Source organism: Hippocampus bargibanti, linkage group LG10 (assembly GCF_051943395.1).
Source record: "Hippocampus bargibanti isolate YZ-2025 linkage group LG10, ASM5194339v1, whole genome shotgun sequence".
Classification (NCBI taxonomy): Eukaryota; Metazoa; Chordata; class Actinopteri; order Syngnathiformes; family Syngnathidae; genus Hippocampus; species Hippocampus bargibanti.
This window is the reverse complement of record NC_142743.1, coordinates 1189360-1202027: the sequence shown is the minus strand read 5'-3', so window position 1 is coordinate 1202027 and position 12668 is coordinate 1189360. Positions and strand designations below refer to the sequence as shown.

The following is a 12668-nucleotide window of genomic DNA, read 5'->3' as shown; positions in this document are numbered from 1 at the left end:
CACAACCCTCTGTATTTTTCCGGGCTTGGGACTGGCACAAGAAGACTTATGTGCCTTTGTGGCTACAGAACAAGCAACTCGCTCACTAAAAGGCTCCAAAACACAAAATGGTCATCGGCACAGCAACATTCAAAAAAGCAAAAACTATACTCACCATTTGATGACAATGCTATGATCTTACCGTGAAATGGGCATCTCTTCACGCACACACACTCACGCTCGTTATTACAAAAATATATAGTTGCAAATACATATTATACATGGGTTACACATATTTACAAAGAAAGACGGTACACTGAGAGAGTTTCGCTGTCTGTAAGATAAGAATCTGTTTAAAATCATTTTTATTGGTGTTTTGCATTTGAATAAAAATATCATACTGTGTGTTTTGGGTATTTTAGACGCTATAAAACGTTTTTCTGATGTCAGTTAGGAAACAAAAAAGTGACGTTGGTTGTTTATAATTTAATTTATGCACAAGACAAGAAGATGCAGTCTTCCTCGACGTATATATTCCACCAGTCTAAATCGTACCTTTTGTAATCGAGCGCCGCAGGCGGGCGTTAGAAAAATTACATACAATAGGCGTACAACTTTTACGCTGGGCGTACAACTTTCAAAACGTCCACTCCTGGGTGGCCAACAAATTCTTCGAGAAAATAAAAGATTATTTTCATTTGTTTTATTCAATAAAGCAAAAGCTACAAACTAACCGCTACAAGCCATGTGGACTCCTCTTTCTAAGCGTTCAAAACTTTCAAGTACTGTACACTTTTCAGTCACGGGATAGTATGCACGGTATGCAAATTGCCAAACGAATGTTCGTTTGGCAAATTACATACTCGGTACGGCAGCCAATCAGAAGCCTGTTTCGTGCTTCGGACTACCCTGCGGCGGTGCAGTGCTACAGAGAAGTCCGACTCACAGTTCGTTGCCCTCACATACTGTGGCCGGTTTGTGAGCTAATCTACAATCCAAAGTGTGAGGTGGTGGTCCACTCCGGTATGCTGCAGCTTGTCGCCCAGCAGATTGTGCTGGATGATGTTGAAAGGACTGTAGAAACCGAATAGCGTGATCCTCACAGTACTCCCAGCATTCTCCGGGTGCAGCAACGCAAATGGAGGAGGTAGATTATGGCGTCCTCCATACCGATGCTGGGCTGGTAGGCAAACTGTAGCGGGTCCAGTGGTAGTTCGCCAGCGATCGCAAGTGGGTGACGACGAGTCTGTCCAGCGTCCAAGATCGGGGAGGGGGGAGGGTCTGTATGCATCCTCGGCATTAGCTTAAAGGACAACCGACGTCTTCGGACAAGTTGTGTCCATAATTTGTAAAATGGCTTCAAATGACTTCTACTGAGCGTATTTTACAAAGATTCCACCGCATATAGCTATATTTTACGTTTTAAAACTCTCGCTGAAGTCCTCACCCTACATCACTAAAGGAACGCCCCTGACCGAAATAAGGACACATTGTAGCAGTCCTTCCATCATGTCAATGCATTTTACTGTACTTGTTTGGTCTGAAAACATCGTGTTGCACCAAAAAGAGGCAGAAGAGGGCGACAAAGCTCCATCTAATTTATCAGCCTGTGGAAACGGGTTGTTTAATTTCTCACACGGAGCTTGGTCGCCATTTTCTGCCTCTTTTTTGGTGATACATTTCCCCCTAATATTGCCTCAAAATGGCACGGAATAAATTCGTTAATCGATTGCAAAAATGTATGCTTTCCTCTTCAGAACTATTTGAATCATATTCATAACTGTATGTGTAACAAGAAAGCTTATTTAAAGTAGATTCTTTACTTACAGACACTGTCTGTAAGTAAAGAATCTGCTTTAAATTAGACAGGATGAACTTAGTACAACGAAGAAAGCTTATTCTCTGAATTGAAGCCATTGTTTTTATTCTCGAGCAATGCAAGACGTCTTGGCGTGACGTCACAAACTGACTGACTTTCTGAAAATTCCCAATTCGCAGCTCAATTTTTTGCAGATTTTGGACACTAAGTCATTTTTATTGGTGTTTTGTATTTGACTAAAAATATCATACTGCGTGTTTTGGGTATTTTAGATGCTATAAAATGTTTTTCTGATGTCAGTTAGGAAACAAAAAAAGTGATGTCGGTTGTCCTTTAAAACAAGTCCAAGATGTTATTGTCTTTGGTAGCGCAGGTTGCATACTGTGTGAATGTTGGGAGGGAGGACTGCAGGAAGACATGATTGAAGTCCCCAGAAATGATGAGCAGGGGTTTGGGGGACTGGGTTTGCAGCCTGTTCACGATAGTCATTAGGGCATCTAAGGCTGCGCCACCATTTGCTGTTGGGGGAATGTACACTGTCTCAGCTGTGACGTGTGATAATTCATTAATTTGTTGTGCGCTCTATAATGTGGAGGCGAGTAAACATTCTAATAGCTTGCCCAAATTCATAACAGCCCTCTAGAGGTGGTCAGGAACATTTTTGACTAAGAGAGCCATTGGAGTAAAATAGAAATGTTTTTCAGTGAGAGCCACAGACACACACGCACGCGTGTGCAAACACGCACGCACGCAAACACGCACGCACGCGCACGCAAACACGCACGCACGCACGCACGGTCACTTCTCAACAAAATGTCAGAATGTATGATTTAAAATACCTTTGTGATAGTACTCACCGTTAACATGATTGGTAAAAATCGAGCCAAACAATCGGAATGAAAGTCAACTTGCCAGGTCCATAGGCAAAGTTACTGCTAGCTAGCCTGCACTCACCTCATTAGCTTCCACACTTGCTATCTGCAATATACTTCTCGCAGAAGTATATTGATGCTCACCTTAACATGGGGCTGGCTAAAATATCACTGACATTCGACTGTTTCATCAATTGATGAGATCTTTTAAAATCTCCCGGTTCTCCTTTACTTTAGCGTTGTGGATGCTGATGTTGAGTCTTTGCTCATTTTTGATGAGGCTCCGTTGTAAATGTTTCAGGTCGCAATATCCCATTGGAGTCCAGACATTGTCACAAGTTGAGAACAGAAGGCAGGAAAAGCAGAAAAGGCGCTTTCTTGCTGGACATCCACACAGCCAGCCTTTTCGTGTGTACCAGACCGCCTGAAAAGAGCGAGTATTGTATCCCGTTGTCTGAAGCAAACCTTTTAGCTCCGGTGTTGGTCTTCCTTTAATTATTACCTCCTGCTTCGATTGAAAGTCCAGTTTAGAAAATTCTTTCAATTGAGATATGTAATCCTCCATTCGGAAAGTGAGGCCAAGCAACACAAAAAAATGACTGCAGGGTTGCACTTTACTTGCTAACTGTTTACTGTAGCTTTCTGTCTGTAATTCTATTATTCTGCAGACGTGGAGTCGGAAGTATCCCTGGAATCACAAGCGCCCCCTGTCATGAGGCGGGAGAACTGTTTGCCTCACCTACGCACAGCGTTTTGATAAAAATAAAACAAAATAAACACTGTAGTACAGTGTTTATAATATACAATGACTCTACATTATATACACCAGCTAAAGTGTGAAATGTAGTTCACATACTAAACGTGTTTGAACACTTAAACGCGATATGCAGAGGGACAGCAATGCGGTCTCACTGCAGAGAAAGCCAGCACAGTTAGCATAGTGATTGCGCAATCCATGGTGAGGATCAGCCGGCTGCTGCTTCACCGCTCGTCTCTACTTAGTATTTGAACGGTAAATGTGAACATTCAGCGATTTTGAAAAAAATCCTAAAACGGTGAAGTTAAATGGACAAGAACTTTAAAGTACAAATCACTAAATACATATAACTGTTTAATTTATTTTTTCATTTGATATTTCCATGACAGCTTTCCATGATGACAGGTGAGGCACTGCCTCACCTGCCTCCCCTGACTGCACGTCACTGAGAAGAAAATATGGATAGTTTAGAAGACATTGCGACCATTTCACTGAGAAAAATTAAGGATTCTTGTACATTTATGAACATTTTCCCTAATTAATTAGCGAATTGGCAATTCCAAAATCAGTGAAACACATCAAAAAGATCATTCTCAGCTCACGGTACACACATGTACCAGTGCACCGCTTAGGTCCTGCCCTGATTGTGAGCAAGTTTGTGCTCTGCCGGTGTTGTACCTCTGCTCCTACAAGTTTGAGATCACACTACACATCATTCATGTACACATTCTTTTGGCAGTTTAACTATTGACACAGAACTCAGTGATAACACTTAAGCTAATCAGACCAGCTCACATGCCATGGTAACACCTCAATAATAACTGAAGGATTTCTTCAGGCTAATTAATAGAGAAGTTGTTTTGAGTCAGCAGATGTCAATGCAGATGACACTACCGGGGGAGTGAATAATTCAGGGGCCTTTGCCAGGGCAAGGTACTGGCTGTTGGCACTTGCTGGCTGACGGCCAAGCAAAGCAATAAATGTCAAATCTCCTTTAAAAAGGCCATAATTTAACATGACAGGGAATCTGGACTTAGTCAAAAGCCAGTTATTTAAGACAGGTTCAGCATTCCTATTTTTGAAAAAAGCAACCTGGACTTTTGGTGAGTGAAAAGGTGTGTTCAACTCCCCAAAATAAAGCAAGAAACGCAAACAAAGCAGACAAAACTTGTAGAATTTCAAGCCCACTAGGAGTAGAAAGGTCTGCCTTCTTATTGACGGTCACTATTCATTTACTGAAGTCAAGTACAGTTATGTCAATTTTATTTATTTACTTCTTTTACATGTATAATTTTGGAACCCCTCACAGCAGAATAGATAGTGGATCTGGGGCGTCTGCTCACTTTTCAGATTGTGGATGGGGCATTTGTGAGGGATCAATTTACCAATAATGCATATTTTTGGAATGTAGGAGCTAGGAAACCGTGTCCCTACGCAGGCGCAGGCGGGAGGACAACATGTAAAAAGCAGGGGACTGGAATCTAACTGCACTCCTGAATGTGCTAATCAGTTGGTCACCTTGCTGCCATGATGTACATATTTTGGAAAAATAAAGTCAACTACCCATAAATTAAAATAGAGCATGTCAAGGAGGTGGTCTTCGGTAACTTACCCATTGGAAAGTGATACCGGTATGTACAGTATAAATTAGGCTGAAAATAGTAACTTCATTGGACTACATTTGAGTCTAACAGCAACTTTGTACTTCATTCAACAAATCATGGGATTTCTCACACCTCCCTTGTTAAGCCAAGTCAGTTTTAAATTGCTGACAATGAATCTGCTGAAATTGCAATGACAACAAATCCTCATTGAAAGTGACTGATGTGCGGAAAAAAAAAAACAACAACAACAACTTTAAAAAATATTTTTTTTTTTCTGAGAGTTCTATTCGGGTGAGGAATGGAGGCTAGCTGATGAAATTTGAGGTCATCTGTCATCCGCTATCCAATTAATTCATTCTGTAGGAGCGGCACCGCCAGTGACTCATGAATGTCAGCAAAAAGAGTGACAAAAAGAGATGGCTTGAGATACTGAGAACCGTGATTTTGTGTTATGTGCACTTTATATGTAATGATGGGAGTTCATGCTTTCGTGGTGTCAAGTAACACAGTGAACATATTTTGTTACCTTAAGTATCATTGATTGTTTCTAAGTTTGAGTGGAGTGGTCTTTTTGTTTCCAGTTTTAACGTGTTCACTTCTTCGATTTTTTTTTTTTTACGAATTCTTCAGCATTTCCAAATTCCTCAAATACCCCAAAAGGTTTTGCCACTATTTAATTTTGAATTGTGTGCCTTCTAGTTTATCAAAATTTCATTCCAGATAAATCTCATGAAAATCGAATGGTTGATTAGGATAAGATGAGACAAGATAATAAAATAAAATGTGTATTAGTTTATTAGTTTCCAATACACAGCAGCAAAGTTATGAAAGGAAGAAGTAGAAGAAAAAAAATGTAGGACCTGCTCTTTTCTGGTTTTATTTGTTCGTTTGTTTTCGAAGTTGAATGATACAATGCACACAAATAAAAAAAAAAAAACACTGACAGCTGGCCACAGACTTATGGGTTTGCCTATAAGACGTCTGCGTTTTGTGCAAGTACTGGGAATGAGAAAGTTCTTTTGTAACCAGAAAGGTTGGCCTGAGCAAATTATAGCAAATCCTGGTCGTTCTTGGAGGAGTAACTAAAAAAAAAAAAGACTCGTTCTGAATGCGATGCAAAATTTATGAACTGAAGTGTTACCCACAAATGACTTTCACAAATTCGCTGTCAAAACTCATCATTTAATTCACATCGGTTTGTTCAATTATGGTTTGAATGGGGTGACACAATTGATCACAAAACCACATCATTATTTGTTAAACATGACAATGTGTTTCAATACAAATTTTAGCGGGATTCATTGTTATGCAGCGCGACAGCAAGCAGGTGGAAAGAATGATACTCAGCCAGATCCAGGAAGGATATTTTGAGTTTTCTTTATTTGAAGTCGTGGTGGATATCAGTTTCCGGCAGACCCCAGGTAACACTGCTCTCCAGGCTGTCCTTTCTCCCTCTTCTTCCTCTCCGAAGTGACTTCCTCAGTCTGGTTTTAAAGGTGGTTCACCTGAGCTTCTGGCCAATCAGGTCCCAGCGGCAATTGGCCATTCCCAGGTGGTTGCAATCACCTTCTCAGAGACAATTAGTGGTTGCCCGACTCTATTGTTTTGGATGTGGAGAAAAGTGCACCTTTCTCCCATCCAAAATCCAGAAAACACGAAATTATTTAACATTTCTTTTGGCATCATTCACATCCTCTCCTCAGAGTTCAGACGTTCTTGTAAAATAATCAGCAATAACATTTTTCTTACCCTGGGAATGCTCAATGGTGAACTGGTATGGCTGAAGGACAAGACACCACTACAGTATGCTCGCATTCTGGTGTTGCATGGAGTGCATCCACTTCAGGGCTCGATGGTCAGTCTGTAATCTGAAGGATTAGGAGGTAGTAACGGAGTGAGTCAATTGTCCACTTGATGGCTAGGGCTTCCTTCTCAATGGTGGAGTATTTCTTCTCCCTCTCAAAGAGTTTCCTACTCAGGGACAGGATGGGTCTCTCTTCTCCAGCACTGCCCTGTACCAGAACTGCACCAAGACCAACATTCGAAGCATCCACTTGGACTAGAAACTCATTGGAAAGATCTATACTCTGCAGGACAGGAACTTGACAGATGAAAAACTTCAAGGCCCTAAAAGCTTGTTCACATGCTGCTGTCCATGGTAGAGGAGATTTGATGTTCTTCCTGGTGAGGTCAGTTAAAGGAGCAGCTAATGTAGCAAAGTGTGGAATTAACCTCCTGTACCAACCAATCAGCCCAAGAAATGATCTCAATTTCTTCTTGGTCTGCGGAGCTGGTATCTTCTCCACTGCCACTGGTCTCTTTTAGAATTACCCCCTTCCCTCTTGGGTGTCATCACAGCCTCATCCATCTCCTTCCTCTCAGTAACTGAGATTTCTCTGACAAATAGGCTCTGAGAGCTCAATGGTTCAGATTGTTTCTCTGCATACACCTTCAGGAGATTCACGTGTAGAATCTGTTTTCTCTTTTGTTTGTCAACGTGTAGAAAATGTGGGCTTCGTCCAGCTCATCGGTGTTTTACTTATCATGTTTATGTCCAACTGCAGCTTTGTTAAAGTTATAAAATGCAGATATCAAATGTTAATGCAGAAAGGACAGCCTGGAGAGCAGTGTTACCTGTGGTCTGCCGAAAACTGATATCCACCACGACTTCAAATAAAGAAAATTCAAAATATCCTTCCTGGATCTGGCTGAGTGAACTTTTATCATTTTTTTCCACCTGCTTGCTGTCTCGCTGCATAACAATTGGTGGCAGTGGTGGGATCATTTCGGCCTGCATGAAGAAGGTGGGATCGTTACGCCTTGCTGAAGCCGAGAAAGATAAGAGGAAGCCGAGATAAAGAAGGTGGGACGAGGAAGAAGTCGTGCAGTACGGGCCAACCAAACTGAACTGAAGAGGTCTGAAGGGGATCAAGGAAACCAGGCGCTTGAGTTGCCACAAGAAGATGCCATTCTTCTTTTCCATGAGGCGTCTGACCGTTATCAAGCCAAGGCTGGAACTGAGCAGAGTGAGATGGAACCAGTGGTGAAGCCTCAGACACAGACAGTGAGAACAAGCAGGGCTCAACTTGATGAGGAATTGGTGAAAGAAATCAGAAATGTCATGCAATATTCTTGATTGAACTGATCAATTAAGAGATCAGATGCACCACGACAAGTAAGACTGGACATTTGATAGTCGAGTCAGCATTATCCTCCTCCATAACCACCGCCCAAAACACTGACCCTCGAACATCCAGGCCAACAAACCTTCCTGCGACAGAAGAAACTCCCATGTTGGGTTACCTAACATATGCCCAACCTCCACAATGTCCTCATCCAAGTCAAGCTGCAATTCCAATGGTTTCTGAACCCGGAATTCCAGAAAGAAACAGAAGATGCTGGAAGAGGATCTCCAGCGAGAACAACAGCAAGAATTTATCAGGGAGAGATTGGCACCCTGGACAGAATGAGTTAATATGGTTAATACGGAACCAAGTAAGCTACGGGCAAAGTGGCAGGGCCCATACGCTGTGACTAGGAGAATAGGACCTGTCACATATGACATTTTCTCCCCTGACAAACAAAAGAAAAATGTTATTGCTGATTGAGGAGAGGGTGTAAATGATGCCCTGATGCCAAAAGAAATGTTACATAATTTCGTGTTTTCTGGATTTTGGATGGGAGAAAGTTTCACATTTCTCCCTATCAAAAACAGTCGAGTTGGGCAACCACTCATTGTCTCTGAGAAGGTGATTGCAACCACCTGGGAATGGCCAATTGCCGCTGGGACCTGATTGGCCCGAAGCTCAGGTGAACCACCTTTAAAACCAGACTGAGGAAGTCACTTCGGGGAGGAAGAAGAGGGAGAAAGGACAGCCTGGAGAGCAGTGCTACCCGTGGTCTGCCGGAAACTGATATCCACCACGACTTCAAATAAAGAAAACTCAAAATATCCTTCCTGGATCTGGCTGAGTGAACTTTTATCGTTTTTTTTCCACCTGCTTGCTGTCTCGCGGCATAACATTCATAGATGTTGACACACGTGATTTGCTTTCGTGGGCCACATTAAATTATGTAGCGGACTGGATTTTACCCCCGAGTTTCAACTTTGACACATTTGGTCTAGTCGATCCAGTTTTCATGAGACAAAAAAGTGTATTTTTATTTTGCCCATGGGTTGCTGTTGCGACACTGACCTTGATTTATAATCACTTGTTGATTTTAGATTTCTATGTGGTGGGGTAGTTCAAATGTTGGGCTAATTTGGCGAGAAAGAAAACTGTGATCACTGGTTTTTGAAAATGTTATCTTTGATTGGTGTTCTGTTGTGTCTACAGTCTTTTGCAGTCAGACACAATGTCATGGCTATTCATGGCTTTAAAGGACAACCAACACCATTTTTTTTGTTTCGAACTGACGTCAGAACAAACGTTTTATAGCATCTAAAATACCCAAAACACGCAGGCTGATATTTTTAGTCAAATGCAAAACACCAATAAAAATGACTTAAAGTGTCCAAAAACTGCCACAAATCAGCTCAAAACTGGGGATTTTCAGAAAGTCCCTCCCACAGTTCGTGACGTCACGCCAAGTTGTCTTTTGCCTTGCTGAAGAAACAAAACAATGGACTCGCGGAGTTCAGAATCAGAGAAGATGCTTTCTTGTTACTCATCCAGTTATGAATATGATTTAAATAGTTCTGAAGAGGAACGCATAAATGTTTGCAATCGATCAAAGGAGTCCTCCCATATCAATTCGAGCCGTCAATGACAGCAATGTAGCGTCCCAGAAAATGCAGAAGATGGCGCCCAAGCTCTGTTGGAAATGGGCTGATTTGTCTGCTGGGAATTTGTGTCAGCGAATATCAAATAGTAGAGTTGGTGCAACACACAACGATTCACCATCGCGTTATTTATGTGTTTTCCTTCTAATTTCGCCATCAACATGGATCAACACGAAGTTTTCAGACCAAGCAAAGTACCGCAAAATGCATTGTGGTTCGCTTTCTCGATCAGTGATGATACCTACCATGACGTCACGGTAGGTATCGTCACCAACTCAAAAACAAGACTTCCTGAATATTTAGCGCGAGTCTTAAAACGTAAAATGTAGCTATATGCGGTGGAATATTTGTAAAATACGCTCAGTAAAAGTCATTTGAAGTGATTTTACAAATTATGGACGCAACTTGTCCAGAGGCGTCGGTTTTCCTTTAAGTTATGCTGTGTTTCTTTCTTTTTGGGTTCTCGTGTTGATCGGTTTTCAATGTGATGCGTGAGTGCTCTTCCCATTTTATTGAGTTAGTTAACATGACTACTTTCTTTTTTGCTTAATTTTTTTTCTGGAGGTGGTTTGAGAGTTATGTATAGCCCTTGAGAAGCTCTGCTTACAGGAATACCACGGGTTTTTGAACATTGGTGCCACTGCTTTTGCTGATGACTGTTTCTGTTCACAGCAGAGGATCCACATGCGCTATCGTCGATGACAGACAAAAGGCTTCTCTGGTACAGACGTGGCACCTTCCTGAGGGTTTGAAACTCCACCTACGTTGGTGCAATTGGAGTTCCTTGTGGCGTACCAGATGAGTATAAATTGGTGTACCCGGTTGCTGCACATTGAGGATCCATTTTTATTTAATTTATATAATTTAATAAAATAAAGATGAATGAAATGTGTTGATTGGATCCGCTATCTCCACGACAGTGTCCAGAAGATTGCAAATTTTACTGAAGGAGCATTTTGGGCTATTGGACACATAACGAGTGACAATCACATCTCTGATGGCGTTCTGGGACTGCTTGGTGGTCGATGTGCTCTTGGTTGAGGCCAATGGAGCATCTGTGATGTTTGATGAACTGTGCTGTTCAACCATGAGCTGAGGGCTCAGCGCACTTAGCTGGAGGGATCATTCCGGCATGACCCCGCCCCAGTTGACAGAGTTGTGGAGTCCCATACACATTTAGTGTGTTATGCCTTAATCTCTCTTACATATTGTTTATCAGCTCTCTTGTCATGGTATGGATGTTGCTGCGTTCCCTGCAGTAAAGTTCTGCTTATCCAATTTATTACTACGGCTGTTGCACTCACGATGTCTAAAGTGAATGGGATGTACCTTCTGCTGTTACTTTTGGGTGGCAGTGGTTCTGATGTGATAAATGTCTCACCTTGAGATTGCATGCTTTTATATACGTGTCTCGATGTCATGGATGATGTTTAGCCATATTTTCCTGGGATCTTCTCAAAATAATTTTTCATCTGTTGATAACCTCTTTTTTTCAGGCCTCTGTGTGTAACTACTTTTGAATATACATCAAAAAGGCGATTTGAGTTGAATTTATAATAAAGGCATATCAATGGGTTTAGACTTCAGACGCATGTGATGAGATTATTTTCTTGTATTGATATATGAAATAACTAATTGTAATGTACTTGCTAATGTACACTATACCACACAATCCCACAACGTCCAATACATTAGACCCAGACATTATTGAGTTTACAGTGTATTAAGACAAGACCAAGATTTCAGCTGCGCTGTATGGCATGCATATTAGCATATTTGACAATAAAGCTGACTTTGATTTATACTTACTTAGGATATGTTGGATTTGCCTATATTAGTCTCGCAGTAGAGTCATTTACATTACATTACAGCAGCAAAGTGATGAAAGGAATGAAAGAAGAAAAACAAAACACATGAGCTGCTCGATATTTTTGCCGACTCCCGAGAATATCGATATAACGAGACTTTACTATCTCTCTCTCTCTCTCTCTCTCTCTCTCTCTCTCTCTAGAGAGAGAGAGAGAGAGAGCGAGAGAGAGAGAGAGAGAGAGAGAGAGAGAGAGAGAGAGAGAGAGAGAGTGGGACCTTGGCTTATGAACTTAATTGGTGTATTGGTTGCTTGGTTAATTGGACAGAGCGTGTAAGGCGAAAAGGGTGTATACCAAAAATTAATTTCCCATAGGAAACCATTAAAATGAGAATAATCCGTTTCCAGGTCCCCATAAAATATAATTTTCTACTTTCGAATTTTCTAAGCCTTAAAACTACACAAAATATACCTTATTTTATGTATAATGTGCTATAGTATTATGATTAAAGAAATAAACTGTACTATACAATACAGTCATTGTATTTACCTTTGTGATTGTCAATAATGGCTTGATGGAATGGAGTGTCCGGTTTCTCAGCATTAAACAATTGATGAGGAACAAAGGCTTCTTGATGAAGAAGGCTATGTTGACGTTGATGAAGTACTGTATTCTATTGCACGTCGAACTCTTTCGCGATGAAGGATTTGCTTGTTGAATTGTCCTTCACAGCCACGATTGCCTTGTACATTGTTCAGATATCACAATTCTTACGTTTGGTTTGGTTACATGGTTTAAATTGGTGTCAAACAACAGTATTGTATATAAGCTCTGCTACACTTTGTTTATTGTGCCCGGTAAGACAAAACACGGAAGCTGGTCACGTGACTGGGGCTTGGGAGGACCCGACAACGGGATTTGAGAGAGTGCCTGAATAGAATGACTGAGCTCTGCCGTAACAACAGCTCCTGTTTGTATCTGTATGTGATACCTGCTACGTTTTGTTATTAAAAAGACCGACCCGCTAAAGCAGTGACTGTGTGCAT

The 12668-nt window shown here is 41.3% G+C and overlaps 1 protein-coding gene across 4 annotated transcripts in view; it reads left to right on the top strand.

Annotated features, from left to right (window-relative positions):
- The window catches only part of LOC148892033 (VPS10 domain-containing receptor SorCS1-like), a 147493-nt gene extending 135695 nt beyond the window's left edge, over positions 1-11798 (top strand). For all 4 annotated transcript variants that reach the window (XR_016116132.1, XM_089005432.1, XM_089005426.1 and 1 more), the window contains one exon: positions 10487-11798. Coding sequence is in view for 3 of the 4 variants with exons in the window: in XM_089005432.1 (XP_088861558.1) it covers positions 10487-10566 (80 nt within the window). In the remaining variant the exon portion in view is untranslated. The remainder of the gene's footprint in view (positions 1-10486) is intronic.
- Positions 11799-12668: the final 870 nt, after the last annotated feature.